Source organism: Sinohyriopsis cumingii, chromosome 10 (assembly GCF_028554795.1).
Source record: "Sinohyriopsis cumingii isolate HCF-2022 chromosome 10, ASM2855479v2, whole genome shotgun sequence".
Taxonomy (NCBI): domain Eukaryota; kingdom Metazoa; phylum Mollusca; class Bivalvia; order Unionida; family Unionidae; genus Sinohyriopsis; species Sinohyriopsis cumingii.
This window is the reverse complement of record NC_142970.1, coordinates 67,437,587-67,459,834: the sequence shown is the minus strand read 5'-3', so window position 1 is coordinate 67,459,834 and position 22,248 is coordinate 67,437,587. Positions and strand designations below refer to the sequence as shown.

Below are 22,248 nucleotides of genomic sequence, written 5' to 3'. Positions count from 1 at the left end.
GATTTTAATAAAACCATAACAACATCCAACAAAACTGTTCAGGAGTGTCCGGCTTTGTTGTTAGAGTATAGCATCTTTGTGCCATCATTCCTTGTATAATCTATTTTTCCCAAATTTCTAATTAAATAAACAAAACGGTTTGCACATATTTCTTTCTTCGCAAATGCGTTTTGTTAGGGGATTTTAGGAATAGTTCACGAAAAGTTATAAACAAAATTAAATATAACTTCATCTATCATAAAACTGTGTGGAAAATAGATGACGGTTAAACAATCATGAAATATAAATCTAAACAACAAAAAAAAAACACCCCGCATTTACCTTGTCCTTACGACATTATTAGCGGTGTATGGATAAATCGGGACATCGAATAGCGATAGTTAAAAGTGACATAGCAGCATAGACCGTATAGCAAAATCCCTTCAGCCAGTCGCTTCCTTTCTTATTTGTGAAGTCTTTTCAAGAAGCAGATATATAACTCAAATTTACCAATATTTTTTTTTTTTGTTATTGGGACTGTAATATATCAAGCCAAGGATCCGTAGCCTATTTACATCTCATATCGGCAAGTTCGCCATTATGTATGATTCATAATTACAGTCTTTGCAAAGATTCTTCTCCTACTTATGTCACTGAGAAATTGCTCTCCGACCGTTTCACCATTCGACCCGATATCAACAGGATTAATTCTTCCCTCAAAAACCCACCATCCACTCTAGTTGGTCAAGGTAAGTACTCACTGTGGCATTGACCTGTGCTCTTTCAGCACCATAAAAAGTAGATGTCCTTCGCATCGAAATTGTCACCAATCCACAAAGTTTCGTCTCGCTGAATCGTATAGAAATGAAGTTTACGGCTTCTACACAAGTCAAAGTTTAAATGTGTTAACCCTATCTACACTTCGGAGGATCGTTTAGATATTTCAGAGCTTTGTCCTAGCGAGATAGATAGATAGATAGATAGATAGACAGATAGATAGATATATAGATACATAGATAGATAGATATAAGAGAGAATCGGGTGTGGAGGAGAGGGATGAGGGAGGAAGATTGTTGCATGGAGAAAATGGAATAAAGCACTTACGTTGGAATGAATGGTCATTCAAGCAATCACGCGCATGTTCCCCGAAATCTGAAAGTACAGATTAGCAGAAAAATATAAAATATTGCATTATAATAACATTTGTGGAATACATACGATTATTTGCACGTTTATATATTTGATTGTGCTCGTAAGCAATTTGTAAAAAGCTTTTTTTCGTCTTTTTTCGTATTGCTGTGGGTAATAACGCAATTTGATTAAAGAACAAACATATCAAAAATGTATGTAATGGACATTAATTAAAGACTGCCCATTTTTCTTAACATTATAATCATGGTTAAAATGTGCCCTATGTATAATTCCCTTGTCCTGTTGATTTGTTTGTTGTTTTTCTGTCTTTAGAATATACAACTCAAATTGAATAATATAAACAAGTGGACAAGCAATAAACAATTTTCAATTTTGATCTTTGCCAAAATTAAGATCATTCGTCTCTCTCTTGGGGATATTATTTTTTTAAGTCATTGCTAGGGTGAAATTCTTGTGTTCCTTTAATACGCTATCCAATGCAGTTTTTACAATTTTATGGTCTTAAACTATACAAAAAAAACAAACAAGGTTATTAAAATTCAAAAAGTAATCAAAATCTCAAAATTAATATGCGTACTTACATATGACACTTACAGTATTGTGAATTCAGTCGCAAATAATCCTAAACCTTAGTCACAATGTCAAAAGCATTGAATGCTTAAAAACATTAAAATAGTCTTGATATATCGCAATGATATATTCCTGAATGTCCTTGAATCAGACCTCGTTAATCCCAAAGTGATAGTTTTATCCCAAATGTCAGTGAGTCCATTGTTAATCTAAAGAATATATTAAATACACAAATTCTCTAAGTTTGTTAGTAAACACATATCATACATTCACGAAAACTCAAACTAACTCAGGAAAAAATGACTTTGCTCACAAAAGCCTCCATTTATATACAAATTATAACATTATTGTAACCCAGTTGAATGTTCTGGATAAAGGATAATTTCTAATAAAAACTTTAATTCGCAAACGTGGTCAGCCATTCAACATAAATTTTAATAGACATTTGATTACCACTATATATATGCGATTCTATCATTAAAAAAAAAAAAACATTTGACAGAAAAGAACGAGAAACAATAGGGTTTGTAACATTCAACAAATAGTAGAGTGAAAGTGAAACTGCCTGTGAACAAAACGCAGGTACGATATTGTGATTAAAATCACAAGTGTAAATGACTAATGTTCTAATAAACTTTAGTGGAAATAAAAAATTGCATCGAATACTGAAAGTGTTAATTTGTCTGTGACGGCCTGTGTCGTGGAGATGTACCAACATTGTTTTGTTGGATCACTTTAATACAATACACGAGTACATCCTCATTTGAAATTTCACTTTTCACTTTAAAATTCAAGTCTCTTTTCCAGGAATGTTAGTTTGATGAGCACTTTGTATTTTCAGTGAATTAATAATTTGAACAAATACAATTCCAGCCCAAATGAACTATTAGACACAACAATAATACAATCAGTACGGCTCAGGCTTTAAAGCATGGTCAAATAATGTCTAGGAAAACAAGATTAAATAATGCTTTACTTGACCTCACACTAATTGAAAATAATCTTCTAGAAGTTTTTTAATGTTTACAACATAAATTCTTAGTTATAATTATAATGTAAAATGGGTTTAACACAATGTCCTTGACTCAGCTAAATATAATAATCATACTAATTGACAATTACTCCTAGGAAACTGATATGTGTTCGCTCTTAACGGAATATAAAAAATGATGAATGTCACGTACAGAATAAACTTAATTTTGGACAAGGTATAGACCAAAATAAAATGTACCATCGCATATAATGAATTTAGAAAAGATACATACAAACGCAAGCAAATAAGCATTGCAACTTAATTATACGCAAGAATATATAAGTGTTACAAACTCACCAGGCACGTGAGGATACTCGTGGTAGTGTATCGACCCAGAGCAGATACAATAATCGGGAGTATATCTGGTATCTCTAAATTTTTCTGAAATAAAAACGTGCAGACAGATCTTAAGCTCTATCAAAGTATTTGTTAAGTCTTCGAGCAATTACATTGTAATCTTATTTTCGAATCTTCTATCGTGTGAATATCTTCCTACAGGCACATATATGTACATACATGCACTGATACAAACAAACGTTTATTCTATTGGCAGTCTGTATAGCCTGATGTGCACGATAGAGGACTAGTCGACGGCCAAGTTTTAATATAATAATAATAATAATAATAATAATGAGGACTTTGTATAGCGCCTAATCTTTAGAAGCTCTAAGCGCTTTACAACACATATAAGATAAGAAACATAATCATATTATTACAAAAACAAACAACACGAAATTAGAAAAACATTAAAAAATAAAATATATGCTGACAATAGTTCAGGTAGGAAATATTATTAGGTCTTTAAGTTTGTTCTTGCAGTCGAAATAAGAGAGTTTTGAGAGCCCTCTTGAATGTGATCACTGTGTTTTTGTGTCTCAGTTCAGTGGGCAATTCATTCCACGCTGCTGGGCCCTGGTATGCAAAAGAACGCTGTCCATATGACTTTGTTTTCATAGTGGGAATAATGAGTATACAATTGTCAGAAGAGGAGCGTAAGTATCTTGCTGGTGTGTACACATGGGTGAGGTCAGATAGGTATGTTAAACTGGAGTCCGACAGTGCAATGTAGCACAGTGAACAAATTTTGTGTTTGATTCTGGATCGAATGGATAGCCAGTGTAGGGTACAGAGCAGCGGGGAGGTGTGCTCTGATCGTGATACTCTAAGTATGATCCGAGCAGCAGTGTTTTGAACTTTTTGAAGTTTCAGGAGTAGATATTGAGATGAACCAGACAGAACTGAGTCACAAGAGTCCAGTCTTGAAAGTACTAATGAACACATAAGTGTTTTAGTGGCATCAGCTGAAAGATATTTGCGAACTGAACTGATGCGTCTCAGCTCAAGATATGCAACCTTGCATATGTTCATGACATGTTGGTGCAATGTGAGAGTACTGTCCAGAGTAACACCTAGGTTTCGTACTGATTGTGTGAATTTAATGTTGGCGTTGCTGATATTTATTGTTTTAGGTAAAGGATGTGAATGAGAAAGTCTTTGTGTTATGATCAGAATGGGCTCAGATTTATCATCATTCACCTGCAGCTTGTTACAAGTCATCCATGATTTCACATCAGAAATGCACCTCTCTACACCTTGCATGGTAGCATCAACTTCAGTTGAGTGGCTAGATTTGTATATTTGGGTGTCATCAGCATACAATTGGTGAGACACTGGATGATGATCTATGACACTTGAGAGCGACTGAGTGTACAGAATGAAGAGAACAGGTCCAAGAACAGACCCATGTGGAACACCACAGGATAGATCGACTGGGCTGGAGTGTATTCCATTTGCAGATATCATTTGTGTCCTGTTGACCAAGGAGGACTTGAACCAGAGTAAGGCTGTATCATGAATGCCAAATACATGCTTGAGACGGTGAAGTAATATATCATGGTCTATTGTGTCAAATGCTGCAGATAAATCAAGGAGGATGAGTATTGTAATCTGTCCGCTATCCAACGCAGAGAGAATGTCATTAACTACTTTTAGAAGACTTGTTTCAGTACTGTGGCAAGGTCGATATGCTGATTGTACATTGCAAAAAAGACTGTTTGAATTCAGATGAGATACAAGCTGGGATAGAACAACCTTTTCTAAGATTTTTGAAATTAATTTGAGATTAGAAACTGGGCGGTAGTTCTTTAAATCGTTATGGTCTAGTGTTGGTTTCGTCAGCAGAGGCTTTACAATGGCAGTTTTGAAAATGATGGTAATTCCCCAGATGAGAGAGAGGTATTAATAACATCAGTTAGTGAAGGCAATACTGCATCTAAGCACTCAAGCAGCAGTGATGTTGGAATTGGATCAAGTTCACATGACTTTGGTGCACTCTTCATCACGATTGTACGTACGAAATCCATAGAGACAGGTTCAAATGCTACTAATAGTTGCAGCTCAAATTGTGTACCCCAACTGTATGGTGATGAAGAGTCATTTGAAATTGTGGTGTCAAGCTTATCTCTAATGGTTTGTACTTTTTCACGGAAGAAATTTGCAAACATGTCCGGAAGGTCGACTGGAGAGAAGGTAGTTGGAAGTGGTGTTGATTTGTTCCTTGACATTAGCTTGTTAGTAATTTCGACGAGCTCTTTGCAGCTGGAACTTTCCATGATCTTAGTAGTGTATTGGGCTGATTTCGCTGCATGGACTATATTTGTGACATTCTTCTTAGCGACTTCATAGATTTGCTTATGAATAGTGAGTCTGGTGGAAAGCCAGAGCCTCTCAGCTTTACGGCGGTCTCTTTTAGCAGTGCGAAGCTGGTCCCTAACTCTGCTATACCATGGAGAACACTTTTGAATTGATACTCTGCACTTGGTAGCTGGGGCATGTTTGTCAAATAATGAACGCAGACAGGTATCGAGTGGTTCTTCGGTAGGAGGTAAGCAATTTGTTAGGTTAGCTTGGATGTCGTGCATTAGTTTGGTTCTATTTATCGTACGGAGGTTTCTCTTAGTAGCAGATAAAGGTGGAGGGTTAGGGACTGATACGTCAACATGGCATATAATGCAGAGGTGATCTGATGCAAGGTAATGGGATACCAGAGAGGACCGTATAATGTCATCATCAGGTCTATGAAGAATCCAGTCTAAAATGTGACCATGTTTATGGGTGGGTTGGTTAAATGGCTGTTTGAGGTTGAAAACATTAATGGAATCTATGAGTTTTGATGTATTTGAGTTTCCGGGACAGTCAAAGTGAAAGTTGAAATCTCCAAGAATAATCAGGTTGCCACCTATCGAATTTCCATAGTCCAGGAGATTCGGAAACTGCTCCAAAAAGAGAGAGTCAGCCAGCTTGTTTTTTCTACTAGGAGGAGGGCGGTATAGGCAGAAAAAATGGACTGACCTTTTCTCCAGTGTGAGTGTGGTTTGGACTACTTCAAACGATGTGTGGTCGAAATTAAATGTTGTGGTATAGGCATTGTATATACAAAATTCATTCTAAACAAATGTTTTGGTTAACTTACGTGCTAACGATATCATAAGATATTAAATTAGAAAATCTCTCCTTTTCTAACCTTTAAAAATCATGATAAAATGCTATCTGTTTTACCACTTATGCCGCACCCCTCTGCCCGACACAATAATAAGATTCCAAAATTGTAAGTAAATGGACAAAAGATGTAAAATTAGAAATTAAATGAAGTTGACAAGATTTATGGCTTAAACTTGTCATACTACTACATTATCTGAATAATGATTCGCTAAAATACCGGTTCTATTATTAATTCCTTTACTCTTCATAAGTGCTCTTTATATCTAAGACCAAGCAAACAACATTTGCCAACCTCTTGTTGTTAGTCGGACTATGGGGGAGAGATAACGTTACCAAATATTACGAGCCACTTTAATGAAACAATAAGTAAACTGCTCAAATTACGCACACCGATATTTAAGGAACCACGTCAGCCGTTATAGTACCCCCTTACGGTATCCATAAATTGTTCACAGAGATAAAAAGAAACAGAAGAAAAGTTCATCAAAGACCCATTTACAATCGCTTTAAGAACTTTTGCAGATATTCTAAAGTTTCGAAGACACGTGTAAATTTATTGCACTGCAAATATACCTGCCCAATTAAATATGTGTCGCGTTTCTAAATGAAGTTATGAGCGGATGTTATGACTATCCAAACCAGTACATGAATAAGTGTGTGCAAACATTATTCAAGATAAAATTACCATTTTAAATTAACAAAACCTAATTTACCAAAGATACAGTGACATAGGTGAAAACGAAAATATTGTTGCTGTACAATAACTGATACTACTACTACTACCACTACTTTTAGTACCACTTATTATGAATAGGACTAACAGTGGTAATAATAGTAATAGTATTATTATTATTTTATATCTCTAGTTAATGAAATTTTATTACATATCAGACAATTTTCACACTTATCTTGTAATATTGTCCATGCTGTGCTTTTACTTCAAAATGTGGAGTTCTGTAAGCGCTTGAGTATGACGGTTTGAAATATTACCACGCGTGTTATTTATTCAGACACGTTGTTGCAGGTAGTAGGTCCAATGATTAAAGATTTCCCAGTGTTTCCAGATAGACTGCTGTACATTTGTCGTGACCCGGGACATAAAACAAAAGTTTGGATGCAATGGTCTTACTTTTACAATGGTGCTATATATGTCAAAATCTCATTAACTTAGTTTCAACAATAACCTGTCTGTAATATCTAGTTTGATTTCATGATATTAGATCTTGAAAATTTTAATAATCTCGCTTTTGGTTTGATTTATTTTACTTACTTTCCCATTGCTAGATCATATGTCTGATGTACAACCAACACAGGGGGGTGCTATGAAGGGGGTATACAATCTAAGCATGTGACTCGGGTGACAAGAATGAACATTCATGGCACTTAAATTAATATTATGTCTCTAAGGTTCACTCTTGTTATATGGCTCTTGTAAACAGACCTATCATATGTCGTTAATGCATAAACATTTTATTGAAGTTTGTAACTAAATGGTTTGGGTTTCTTCTATTTCTACGTACAGTATAAACAAAGACAACAAGTGTAAGGGACAATTCCTTACCATTTAGATGTGTGATTGCCTGTTTCATGCAGTCAGGGCCATTTGTTTCATGGTAGAGACGATCCAGCATACCCCACACTACAAATTCACAGCAATACATTTTATACATGTATAGTATGCAACGATGCATCAACATTATAAGGCCACAATTTTGTTCAATGCGAACCATGATTTTCGTGTCATCGGGGTCTGTTTATTTTCCTTTTTCTGATTAGTACTCCAAATTATTAAACGTGATTCCTAATGGAAACAATCATTAAGGAACAGTACATTGATACTATTTAAACCATATTTATTTCAGACCTTACAAAGTACACTAAATGTATAAAATATTGAATTCATTTCTCAAGAAGTGTATATCACACGTTTATTAGCCCATATCCAAACGAAAGACACCTAATAAAGTGACGCAATAAATGCACAATGAGCACTTCACGTTGATTCCGAGTGGTGGGGCAATGGGTGATGATAAATTTGCATTATTGTTATTGCAATGAACGGCAATTATTATGTTTCTATTATTACCCATGTATATAATAAACAGACGGATAATTAAGAAAGTTCAAATTGTGCAATCATTTAAGTTCAGGAAAATGATACGGTAACATTGCTTTAAATGGATTAGATACTGATAAAATGAAATTATCCGAAATATTTTAATCACTCAAATAAAGACAAATTGGATTTTTCTTGTCATATTATTAAAAACACTAATATCATTATCCTAAATACGGGGTCGAAGCTTAAATAAATTTCAACGCAAAACAAAAATGATATAATAAAATTAAAACCCGGCACCGCCTAGATTATTGATAATGTCAATAACTGCTTATAAATTATAAATTTTTCCATGTATCCAACTTTCGCTTATAATATTATATATTAAACTGTAGAGTATAACCTTGATTGTCTCCAGTACAATTATGTGTGTCTCTTAAAGCCAACAAATCTGAAATAAAATAACAAAAACATCATTACAACAAGAACAAATTATTGATTTCAGCACCTTTATTGTTAATTCGGAAATCTTTATATCTCCAAAACTGGGATATCGACCTCAGACGAGCAAAGAAAACATACCGGATTTAACACGAAAACATTAAGTCAGGGCGGTTTAAATCAGGAAGCTGTTTTGTGTTTTGTCACTCTTAGTTCGCTTGTTTGTCTCTTATTTTCCTTGGTTGTTTTGCTTTGATTCCTTTAGTTTCTTTGTTTTTATTACTGGGCTGCTTTATTTTATTTTTTTTAATTTTCATTAGTTTACTTACCATTATTCTGCAATTTGTAATTTTATGAAAGTATATTCAATAGAATACAACTCTATAATATTTGGCACTTTGTCAATCTCCAGTCCGATTTTCTTCTTGATGAGACAAAGAAGACACATGTGCAAATGTATCAATCACCTAAACATAATAACAGTGAGATAGAGATAACTTGATGAAACTTATTTGGCTTAACCTTGCGTCGATATCACCACAAGCAGTTATGTCCATACAATAAGGCAAGAACATCAAATCGTCGTAACCGTGAGGATTAGCAAACCAAACAAGCTAGTAATAGCATATCGCAGACCATAAAACTATACATGTCAGAAATAGACTCAAACCAGCGGCCAAACAACCATTCTCTTAGGCTAAACCTTTCGTCGAGAAAGCAATTTAAAAACATCCGGACACATGATAAAGACATACACATTTCTCCAATACATTCAGTGAAGATCAACTTGTCATACACAATCAAAATGTCATAGGAAACATTGAAAATATCTTCTTTTCATTTAGTGTAAAGTGTTCCGAAGCTGCGCTGTTGGAAAGACAGAAGTAATAAACAGAATGGAAAACTTATTCGGATCTGGCACGTACACCAACAAGTTTGACAGGGGACATTTTAGCAATAGATTTTTTCCTGGCCATAGTGATGATGACATTGATTTATACATCCCACAATACAAGCGTTGATACCATAGGGGAAAATGAAAGTTACTTTATTCATAGCAAAGCAAAACTCCTGTTAGATTTTATTACAAAAATATTACTCATATGTGTGTGTGTGACTTGAACTGTTAACGTAGCTCTAACACTTTTTCAGTCATATCGCTACGTTATCTACTGTGTGACAGTTTATAGTGATGTCTAGCACTGGGACATCATGCTGAAGACACGAAGCATGATGTCCCACCCAGTCATATTATCATGACACCAGGCCGACCAGTCATAACACTAACCTCTTAATGCTGAGCGCCAGGCGAGGCAGCAATTAGTACCATCTTTTAATTCTTTGGTTTCACTCGGCCGGGGATCGAACCCACGACTTCCGGCATCCAAGGTAGACGCTCTGTGTGTGTATGTATGTATGAATGTATGTATGTATGTATGTATGTATGTATGTATGTATGTATGTATGTATGTATGTATGCATGCAGCCAGGCAGGCAGGTATGTATGTATGTAGGTAGGTAGGTAGGTAGGTAGGTAGGTAGATAGGTAGGTAGGTAGGTATGTTATATTTCGGTTATGACTACAAATTTACATTAAAAATAGTTCCGCTTAATAAATATTTGCATAGATACATACATACGCATGGAAACCTTTCGAAAACGAACATAGCAGGACAAGTACAATGTATTGGCCCATATATAGTGGTGGCTAGCGTACAATTCCTTTAGTATCAGAATCACCGTATTGTGTGTGGGGTGGGGGTGGTAAATTATGCATTTATGTATGTATGTATGAATTTATATATATGTATGTGTGTGTGTGTGTATATATATATATATATATATATATATATATATATATATATATATATATATATATATATATATAAAGCAAGAAATATAAATATATGCATAATATAAATTTAATACTATAATCTTCCTAGATAATAAGAGCTAATTACCTCTGTACAACTGACTGCTGTCACACGTGCTTCGCCTGCTGTGTCCTCCATTTCCGTTCAAGATACTGCATTTAACTGTTACAGTGAACAGAAGCAAATGTTATGATGCTATGGAATCAATTGTGAACCGTAACCTTACTAAGTACATAGAAACAACTGTTCAAAATAATGACTAAATTCCAATAAGGTGAAAGTATTACATTTTGATGTACTTGCTAGTAGTTGCATATCAAGGTGACTATAGAATATGTATTATTAGGTCACACAATAGACTATAATTTAAAATTAAGCTTCATCTAAGCAATCTTAATTAACCGGTTGTAACGATATACATGATATAATTGAAGCGATATATATGATATAATTGTAGTGATAGACATGATATAATTGTAGCGATAGAAATGATATGATTATAGCGATATATATGATATAATTGATGTGACAGACAAGATATAATTGTAGCGATAGACATGATATAATTGTAGCGATATACACGGTATAAGAGTAGCGATGGACATGATATAATTGTAACGATAGACATGATATAATTGTAGCGATAGGCATGATATAATTGTTGCGATAGACATTATATAATTATAGCGATAGACATGATATAATTGTAGCGTTATACATGATATAATGGTAGCGATAGACATGATATAATTGTAGCGATAGACTGTAGCGATAGACATGATATAATTGTAGCGATAGACATGATATAATTGTAGCGATATACATGATATAATTGTAGCGATAGACATGATATAATTGTAGCGATACACATGATATAATTGTACCGATACACATGATATAATTGTTCCCATAAGAGAAGGAAACCCAATACACGAGTTTTGACAGGTAGGTCATGCAAACTACCGACTTGTTTTGAAAGTGTATGTGTATTGTTTGTATGTGATTGCTGATGGTTCAAAATTAACATTAAATCATAAATGTATTTTCCTTTAATAACCAGGCCGACATCTATTTTAGTTCTTGAATAATATATCACTGTGATGAGCAACATATTTAAAGAAAATTACATGATTTGCTTGGACATTATAGTGCCAACATATACCTTATTCTTATTATCAATATATCAGCGCGGTAACCAACGGTGCCCAGCACCTATTTAAGTTTAGGTGAAATCAACTTCAGCTACTGACTTTATATAATGAAAAATATTTCCCGATACATTTAACAAATAAAAAAAATTAATGAGTCAATTATGTTAGGAAATCTGATTTGTCTGACCTATTGCGAATAGTTGTGCCATTAATAGCCTCAATGTTTCCTTCAGAAATAAGAAGAACTTCAAATCATCTCATTTTTTAAAATATTTTCTCAGAAACATAGGCAAACAGAAACAGCAATGTAATGTCTTCAGCAAACTTATAAAAAGTACAATTAATAAAATTAACATAATTCACATCTGCTACCTTTCCTTCCGACATAATGAAAAATTTTTTAGTAATTTTATATTTTAGGGGAAAACATTATAAATAAAACACAATATAGAAAAGTGGAGTATCTCCAATTACAATGCCTTTTTATGAATGATGAGCAAATACGAAACGCTTGCGATGCTTATGGAAAGGACGATAATTAAACTCATGCTGTAATGTATATATTTATTTATTGTGACTCTTGGTACATGAATGTGTATATAGCATGTCTAATGCTTTGGTGACTATAAATTGCAATGAACGTCTATAATAACAATATTAGATAGTTAATTTTTGTATACGGATATAACATTTTATTTTAAGGTATTAAGAATGTAAATTGCGTAGGGTCTATAAATAGTTGTTGACCTAGTTGTATTAATGTATTTCCCATTGAATGGCTTAGGTCTCATGAAATGGGTAGTTTGAAATATTAGAATGAGTAGTAAGTACTGTCACGTGTGCTATATTACGAGATATAGTCGTGATAGTCTCTTGAAGGAGCATATACCGAGAGAATTTATGAGCTCTCAGATTCATGACTATTGTTTATTCATTCCCATGTTGAATTCTTATTTCATATGTTCAAATCAGTCTACAAATATTTATAATTTTATGTTTAGATCATTTGAAAGAGTGTTGTCATTATTCATTACAATTACAAAGTGCTCACTCAACTAAATTGTTATTCTGAGACAATGTCATTTTCATACGTACATTTCATGATCTGAAATTTTTTCGTCACATTCTATTCTTTTGGATTTGAATAGAACTTGTTATAATTATTTGGATTCAATTCATAATATCGCATGTCCTTTAAATTTCATTTTATAACTTTGATATTTAAATTATTTTGTAAGTTTTACAAAACTTGTTGGCTTTGGTTTTTATGTTACTTAGTGTGACCTTAGAGTCGTAACAATGTACAGTAATGAGATACATATTATCCCATATTTAGAAATGATATTCCCTTAATCCGTCGTTACCATTGTTTCTAAATTAGCTCAATCTAAACAATAATTTTGCGTTAATGCTATTCTATTTTGAAAGGATAAAAGGAAACAATTCTGAAATTTGAATGAAAAACTAGAAATCACTCATGTAAAGTTCTAAAGCGAAAGAGTAAGACCGCTGCCCAACATAATGATTTTTTTGGGGGGGGTGGGGTTACCTTGTATTGCTGAAGTCAAAGCTACCACCCATAATATTAACCTTGCAGTGGAATCTGGAAGATACAAAATCACAATTAATCAAGCAGCTACGCTGATTCTAATGCTTTTATACTTTTATTCCATTGCTTGACATCCTCATCCACATTAGCAATGTATGTGTGCTATATATATATATATATATATATATATATATATATATATATATATATATATATATATATATATATATATATATATATATATATACTCTCTAAATTAAATTTAGGTTTCTATATCTACAATTACCCATAAAAACGGTGGCCTTATATTTCTTACGTCATTCACAGCTGACACATCGTGTGTAGAATTTATATACTAATCCATGTACAAGAATAAATACGAATAAGGAGATATATTTATAAGATCTCATTATAACAAGGACACAAACACGTAAACACAGACACACACATATATATATATATATATTTATTTATGTTTATATTTATATTTATATTCTCCTAAATAAATGACTTTAGCGAGAGTGTAGTCAATCTAGAAATGTGTTTGAAAAGAGTCCGAGAACAAATGACTCCTAGTGCGGACAATTAATAAAATAATAAATGACAATGAGAAAACCTGTTATATATCAAGAATGTATGCTGTAGCAATCATATGAACGGAGCGGGAAGCATAACTTATTCATTAAAAGGAAATAATGATGCTTCCCGAGATTCCTTTTAATAAAATCTTTATACAACGAGTGGTATATCAAAGATACAGTGTACATACTATGCATACATTATATATATATATATATATATATATATATATATATATATATATATATATATATATATATATATATATATATATATATATATATATATATATCACATACAAAATGGAAGTATCCAACGCAGATATGATTTGCTATTAGCAACAAGCCTGTGTGTTTGCTAAAAATGTAGTTATTTACCATTGACGAGTTATCACAGTCTTCCAGATTATAAGGCTTCTTTTTATGCTTTTACTTCTATTTTCATTCATTTTGATTAAATAAATACAAACGTATGATTTAAGCTGGAAGTATGGTTTAAATGAAGAAAGTATCACATAGAGCCTAAAATAAATTATATGAGCCGGAATTATATAGTAGACGAAATGAGGAACCAAACATTTAAATATATGTATATTTCATCTAAGTCAGTAATATGATTTAATTAATACTGCTACATACAGTATAATCTTATCTATCCTCAATTTTGTGACTTGCCCCTTTCCGTACCTTTGTGTGACTACAATTTCCCTTCATTCCTAGGTCCAGACACATCGTTGCATGACACAGGCAAAAAATCTGAATCGCTCATTTTATTAACGGATTTTTACTGGAATCGTTCTGCTAATAGAGAGAGAGAGACAGACACAGACAGACAGATAGAGACAGAGAGAGAGTACAAAGGAAAGGGAAAACAATGAGGATTTCGATCAAATTGTGTACGATGTTTAAGTCATTGACAAGACGTGGATTATTATCATTTGTAAGGACATCTCATTACATTGTTATTGATTAATCAGTTGAAATTCATCACAGATTTAGAGAATACAGAAGCGATAGCCTAATATTGCTATAGCATAAAGTTGAAGTAATATTTATATATGTGTAATGATGCTACACCGGCGGATCGCAATTTGATATACCAACAGTAGTTGTCTATCTAAGTGCTTCATACCGACACTTCAAATCCATGTTACGTTTATATATATATATATATATATATATATATATATATATATATATATATATATATATATATATATATATATATATATATATATATATATATATATATATATGCAATAAACTGGCAACGAACAGTGCGAAACTAGTATCTATTTAGGTTGAGCGATTTCGACTCTTAAATGAGTCTTTGTGAAAGGCAAATACCAAACATAGACAAGACAAACAAATAAAACAAACGGTCGTTTGCGAAATTTTACATGGATTTTTCTACAGGAATTAAACCTTTTAACTTTATTATGTTTCAACTAGTTTATTTCAGTTTGTTGCTGATACTGATATATATATATATATATATATATATATATATATATATATATATATATATATATATATATATATCGCAAAAGAAAGAGGCCTCTGGAGAATTACAGTACTTAGACTTCAACAATTCCACAATTATTTATATGGTATGGGGAAGACGACACTAAGTGGTGTCACCAGGCGAGTCTGTAATGAAACGTTAGATAATGATCACTTTATACGGGGATCACCTTTTCATGGCGACAGTCCTAACAGCCTCCTCGAAGAAAATCAGCACCATCCCAAAGAATGGTGTTTGTATTATTAGTCACAAAAATGGTACACCTGGTTCAAATTATATCGAGTACGCGGCGAAACGGAATGGGTCGAGTTTGATTCCGTATTCACTATCTGTGCTTAAGTCATAACAAGTCATGAGGAAGTTATACAGTTATACATACATACATGCATACATACATACATACATACATACATACATACATACATACATACATACATACATACATACATATGTACGTACGATACATACATACATACATATGTACGTACGTACGTCTTTACATAAAAACATGCATACACTATTTGATTACGCAATATCAACAAAATGGCAATAACAGCCAAAGCAAGTAGATTCAAATTCTCCGTATATTATTTCCGTCGAGGATGAATGGTTAGACCCTCCGCCGCCGATGCGGGAGGTCGCTGGTTCGAACCAGGACCCGAACCAGGGCCGAGTCATACCAAATATTAAAAATGGTACTTTCAGCTCCCTCCGTTAGCGATCAACATTAATAGGTTTGTGTTAGGACTGGTCGACCTGGTGTCAGGATAATGTGACTGGGTGGAACATGATGCCTCAGTGCTAGACATAACTATAAACTGCAACACTGAAGACTCCGAAGTGATGCGACTGAAAAAGTGTCAAAGCTCCGTTAAAAATCTAAATCACACACACACACACACACACACACACACACACTCCATCGGTGATGAATCCAATAATTTCTTAAGGCTATGTATTGCAATGGGTTCATCGGCTATTATAACCTAACATATATTCATGGAATGTTGATCGAAATCGACTTCATCGCAGATATCACGAAGATTGAGACATATTTATTATATCTTACCAATTTTCATTTTCGATGCGACCACTGATCTCCTGTCGACAGCCCTTCTCCTGCTTTTCTACGGCCAAATGGAAAAGTCCAATCTACTTGTATAAGGCTTCGTTTGTTGTGCACGGAGAACGTGATTGGATTCTATTCTAAGTACTAGTCCTATTTTATATCACGCACGATCTCTAACTTATCATAATATCACCTATCCCGTGTGAAAGTGTTCTTATCACTCCGCGGTGTATGGCATACAACATTACCATTGTGAGTTGACTTGAATCTCGAATGCTTGGTACTTCAGATATCTTTCATCGAAATGCATGAAAATGTGTTACGGACATCTTTATGGGTTTTACTAGAAGAATACGTCCAAATAAATATAGTGATTGAAACTATATTATAATCATGGCACTTTCAATGCTTTAGAAAACTCCAAATAATGTAAATGAAATGATGGGCGAAATCGACTTCATCGCATATATCACGAAGATTGAGGGTGCAAGGAACAGTTTCTGTGTACAAATTTAATGTAGCATATACCTACCGAATATTAAATTCATTAGAAATAAGATTTATGAGTGAGGTCAAAAAGGTCCATATTTTTGGATAGAAATAATAAAGTCAAATAGAAGAAAATCATTCACTTGACCTGACAAGTCAACGGGAATTCATATAATAAAAAGTTGATTCACACAAACCCCAAATGTATATATGCATTTATCATATTCGAAGGTCATTTTCGTGAACACGTGACGCTCACAGTGCAAACACAAGCCCTTTCCCAGAATGATAATTTTGAAAAACATTAATATTTAATGTACTTAATAGCTTGATGCAATTCAAAATAGTTGTTGTCCAGGCAGTGTGTTAGATATTCTACTTGCCTTTAACCAACCTATACAAGTGGCTAAGTAGTGAATGGGGCCACCCTAGCCTCAATGGGAATTAGCATTACAGAGACCACTGGGCCACTCTAGCCTCAATGGAAAATTAACATGGAGAAAAATCGTGGGCCACTCTAGCCTCAAGGGGAATTTAACATGGGAAATAGTCTTGGGCTACTCTAGCCTCAAAGGGAATTGAACATGGAGAAAAAACCCTGGGCCACTCTAGCCTCAAGGGGATTTGAACATGGGATTTTTTTTTTTTATTTTTTTTTAAATTTAAATTTAAATTTAAATTTAAAAAAGGGGTAGGCAATTGAATAAAGTCATTCTCTATTCGAGAAATATGGCTGGCCCTGAAAAGGGCCTTTGGGTTTATGTTAATGTTTCCATTAGCATAAAGGGCACCGCATTGGTCTTCTTCTTGTCCTTAGGCTGCGTTTCACTGTAGGACCGTAAATCAGGACTCTTTTGAGGCATCCTTGTCTTTCTACGTAGATCCTACGTATCCACAGACTGGTGTTTGTCCTGTGGACAACGGTCCACTTGGATCGAACATACATGGGTATGTCCGTCCGGAACATCATGGAAGACACAAGCGTAGAAGATTGCACATCGGTCCACATCTTGAAGCGACGAGAACAAGTGAATCAATGCACTGAACTGCGCTTATTTATAGGTAGAGGTAGGATTGAAACGGATTGAGTTCATTCACCAATCCAAACACGCGTTACAAAATTCAGTCAGCCCGCATCGAATCCGAAGAGATTAGTCTGTGACGTCAGTTGGTCTATATAGATTCGCTAGCGCCTGTGTGCAGTCAATCTATGCGACAGTGATTCAACATGACGGAAATTCAGAAAACGATCCATTGGGGTGCACCAGCAGGGGAGACCGCCCAAGGGAACCCGGACTTACTTTCAGAAGAGGTACATTGGGATTTTGTGGATTTTCTTACCTCGCAAGAATTTGTTCCGGAACCTTCGTCTCATTCTTCATTACCGCAAGTGGAGAATTTTAGACAGAGACAGAAAGAAGAATTGGAGAAATTTATGCAACGACAAAAGAAAGCGGAACACGTTTTTCTCCTACAGCAACAGCAACAGCAACAAGAAGAGGTAAGAAAAAAACAACAGCAACAACAGCAAGAAGAAGTAGCAGCAAAGAAACAAGAGGGTGAAAATCAAACGGCTACGGTACTGTTGGACATTTTAGAGGAGTTAAGAAGTCTGAAACAAATGTATCAGACTTCTTTATCACGACCGAAGAGAATACGACCTAACCGAGCTATACACGCCAACCCTGTGACTAAGCCTATCGTACCACCCTTAGTGATTTCAACCCAATCATCAGAAGTAGGCCTTGGCCGTGGCAAATGCTTAAGGCAGTTAAAGTTGATTGGTTAAGCTCACTCCTACACCATAAAGAAAAAAGGCCCTTTTCAGGGCCACCCACATTTCTCGAAAAGAAATACAATTTCAATTTGCCAATAACTCAAAAATAAACCCCACCCATTTTACCCTTATAGTACGTGTCTGTGTATGAGTGCGTGAGTGTAGCTTCTTATTTTAAAATCAAAACTCAAAGACACTTACCTTATATCATTAATGTATTCTTTTCTCCATAGTTACAATCCAATTCACAATTCACAACAGAACACTTTAATTAAAAGTTCATTGACTTCTTCTTTCTCCTTGTTTAGTCTCTCTGTTTTTTGAATTTCTTCACCGTTTTTTCCTCATTTTCTTCCCTTCTTCTTTTCTTCTCCTGTTTCTTTGCCTCTTTTAAATAAAATTGTCTTCTTTCTTCCTCTTCTTCCTCTGAAGAATCCCTCTCTTCTTTCGAAGAATCCCTCTCTTCTTCCGAAGAATCCCTCTCTTCTTCTGAAGAATCCTTCTTTTCTTCTGACTCCTCTTGTTTCTTTTTTGGGCAATCTGGAGACCAATGTCCCTTTTCTCGACAATAATAACAGGTATCTTGACTTTTGTCTTTTTTAGCCCCTGTTTTTTTTTTCTTTTTTGACGGTCTGGACACTCTGAAGACCAATGCCCTTTCTTCTGACAGATATAGCAAGTATCCTGACTTTTATCTCGAAAGGAAGGAGAGTAGTCCGTAGGCTGGTCTGAAGAGAATTTTCTAATGACCCCTCGCAAAGCTCTGACGAAACGTTCCATCTGGGTAGTCTCTTCCATCGTTGTGCTCGGTTTGAGAGTGAAATGAATAGTGAAAGGACAAGACACACACCCTTTTATATACGCTGGTTTGTCATGACTATAAATTAGTCTATGGTGTTTAAACTTTAGTCATTTGACGTTTTTCACTCAAGATGAAACGATCCTATTCATTCGAGAAGAAAGAAGAAGAAGAAGAAAGTAAGAGGCAGAAACGTGATCTATCGCCTCGTACCAGGGCTGAAATCTTGACACAAATTCATGCCAGTGATTTTGAAGAGGACATGAGTGAACCAGAATCAGAACCCTCTAAACCAAGTTCACCACCCTTAGTCAACCCTGAAAAGTACTATTCCATTCGAGAGACGGAAAAGCGCTCCTCTAGAAAATTTAGAACCACGGCTTACACCTACACAGTGAAGTTTAAAGATTTCAAGTCCGACGTACCTTTGGAGAAAGCAGAAGGGTTTATCACCGAGATGTGGGATTCTTTGCTCACCGCACTCAAGCGACAATGTCAACCCAAAGAAGACGATCGCTTGACACTATCCATAGATCACGACGGTTTGAAATCCCCTGTTTGGATCGAGTTTAGCAGACCCGCAGAACTAACCCCTTCCAAAGTCATGGACAAGATTCAACACGTACAACAATCTAATGACCAGTTTGACATCACCGATGGTAAAGCCACACTGAAAATGGCCCACGTCTCTCCTCCTCAAGGGACTGGACGCAAAAAGATGTTATTGGTGGACGACCTTCGCAACACCAAAACAAGTCTCGTCCGAATTAACAACCCTCAAGACCAGATGTGCTTAGCTCGAGCCATCGTGGTGGGACGAACCTATGCCAACAAGAACGACACGGTAGAATGGAAAAGAGCCTGGAAAACTATTCGACAATCGGACCGAGAACAAACAACGAAACGAAGCAGAACTCCTGTTCCAACAAGCTGGTCTGTCCAAAGACACACCCTGTGGCATTCCTGAGATGCAAAAATTGCAAGATGCCCTAGCTCCACGCTACACCTTGAAAGTGCACCCTCAAGAAATGCGCGGACCTCTGTTGTTTCGAGGCCAAGACTTTAAGGACGGAAAATACATTCATGTTTATTATCACGATGACCATTTCGATACCATTACCACTATCACCGGATTCCTGGCATACAGATATTACTGTGAGAAATGTGATTATGGTTATAACAATCGAGAGCAACACAAGCATTGTGGATGGAAATGCCCAGGATGTTTGGCCTCTCCACCCTGTCTGAGCGAAGAACCAGTGCCTTGTTCGACTTGTCTGCGCACGTTTGTCAGCTCTACCTGTTACCAACAACATTTGAAAACACAAGGTTCACAGAAGAAATGTGCTTGTCAGCTCCTGAGATTGTGCCCTACCTGTGGACAAGGCATACTTACCAATAATGCCAAGGCACACGTATGTCGAGGAAAGAAAAAATGTCACATTTGTCACCACATCGTCGACTTGGAACACCAATGCTACGTGCAAAAATACCAACCCCCACCAGAGAAAGAGGACGGTCACAAGAAGAAAAGCAATTTCATCCTTTTTGATTTCGAATGCATGCAAGAGACCGGCATTCACATTCCTAATTTCTGCGTGGCTCATCGAGCGTGCGAGAAGTGCATTCAAGAACCTATCTTCAGTCATTGCCCTCACTGCAGCAAGATTCCTGGAGGGCGTGAAATAATCTTTCGAGGACCGAACACGTTAGCCGATTTTGCCCAATGGGTCTTAGATCCCATCGACAAGACGTGGAGCCAAGAGGACATCGAACGTTACGGAGATTGTCATCGTCATGCCACAGTGATGGCTCACAATTTCTCCGGATACGATGGACAGTTTCTTCTCAGATACTATACGGAACAAGGCACCGAGCGTCCTAAAGTCACTTTGAACGGAGCCAAAATCATTTTCATGCAAGTGGGACAAGCGCAGTTTAAAGATTCGATGAGTTACTTGGCCATGCCTTTGAGGCGAATGCCTAAAACGTTTGGAATGACACAAATGGCTAAAGGGTACTTTCCTCACTTTTTCAATACGGAAGCCAATCAACATGCCGTTCTACCCCATTTACCTGAGGCTCACTATTACGACACCGACAACATGCGTACCGAACAACGAGAAGCTTTCTACGCTTGGTACCAAGCTCACGCCTCGGACCCTTTCGACTTTCAGGAAGAAATGCTAAAGTATTGTCGTTCCGACGTGGACATTTTACGGCGTTGCTGTGGAAAATTTCGAGAACTGTTCATGGAACACGGAGTGGTCGATCCTTTGAAAGAAGCTTGCACCATTGCCAAAGCGTGTTCCTTAGTGTATCGACAACGATTCATGCCTGAAAACACTGTGGCTGTCATCAGTCCTCAAACGACCCACTTTGTCAAACGTCAATACTCGGTCAAAGCCCTACGTTGGTTACATTACTTGTGCGACAAAGAAGACAAGTGGATTCAGCATGCCCGCAACGGAGGGGGCGAAAAGACCATCGGAACGTATTCGGTCGATGGCTGGGACTTAGAAAACCCCAAGATCGTGTACGAGTTTAACGGTTGTTTATTTCACGGGTGTCCCGTCTGTTACCCTGACCGTGGCACTAAAAATCAGTTTTTGCAACGAACCATGGAAGACTTGTACCAGGACACTTGGCAGCGGCGCCTAAAGTTAGAACAGCAAGGATACCAAGTGGTGGAAATGTGGGAA

General features: G+C 35.7%; 1 protein-coding gene across 3 annotated transcripts in view; it reads right to left on the bottom strand.

Moving 5' to 3' along the window:
- The window catches only part of LOC149790323 (uncharacterized), a 51,081-nt gene extending 34,453 nt beyond the window's left edge, over window positions 1-16,628 (bottom strand). For 2 of the 3 annotated variants that reach the window (XM_089973447.1, XM_089973448.1), the window contains exons 1-7: window positions 16,482-16,628; window positions 13,310-13,363; window positions 10,697-10,771; window positions 8,698-8,745; window positions 7,797-7,874; window positions 3,032-3,115; window positions 1,084-1,131 (exon numbers count right to left, since the gene is read on the bottom strand). In XM_089973447.1, coding sequence (XP_089829573.1) covers window positions 1,084-1,131; window positions 3,032-3,115; window positions 7,797-7,874; window positions 8,698-8,745; window positions 10,697-10,771; window positions 13,310-13,363; window positions 16,482-16,491 — 397 coding nt within the window. In that variant the 5' untranslated portion in view covers window positions 16,492-16,628. The remainder of the gene's footprint in view (window positions 1-1,083; window positions 1,132-3,031; window positions 3,116-7,796; window positions 7,875-8,697; window positions 8,746-10,696; window positions 10,772-13,309; window positions 13,364-16,481) is intronic. The other variant, XM_089973446.1, reaches the window with a different exon arrangement.
- Between the last annotated feature and the right edge of the window lie 5,620 nt (window positions 16,629-22,248).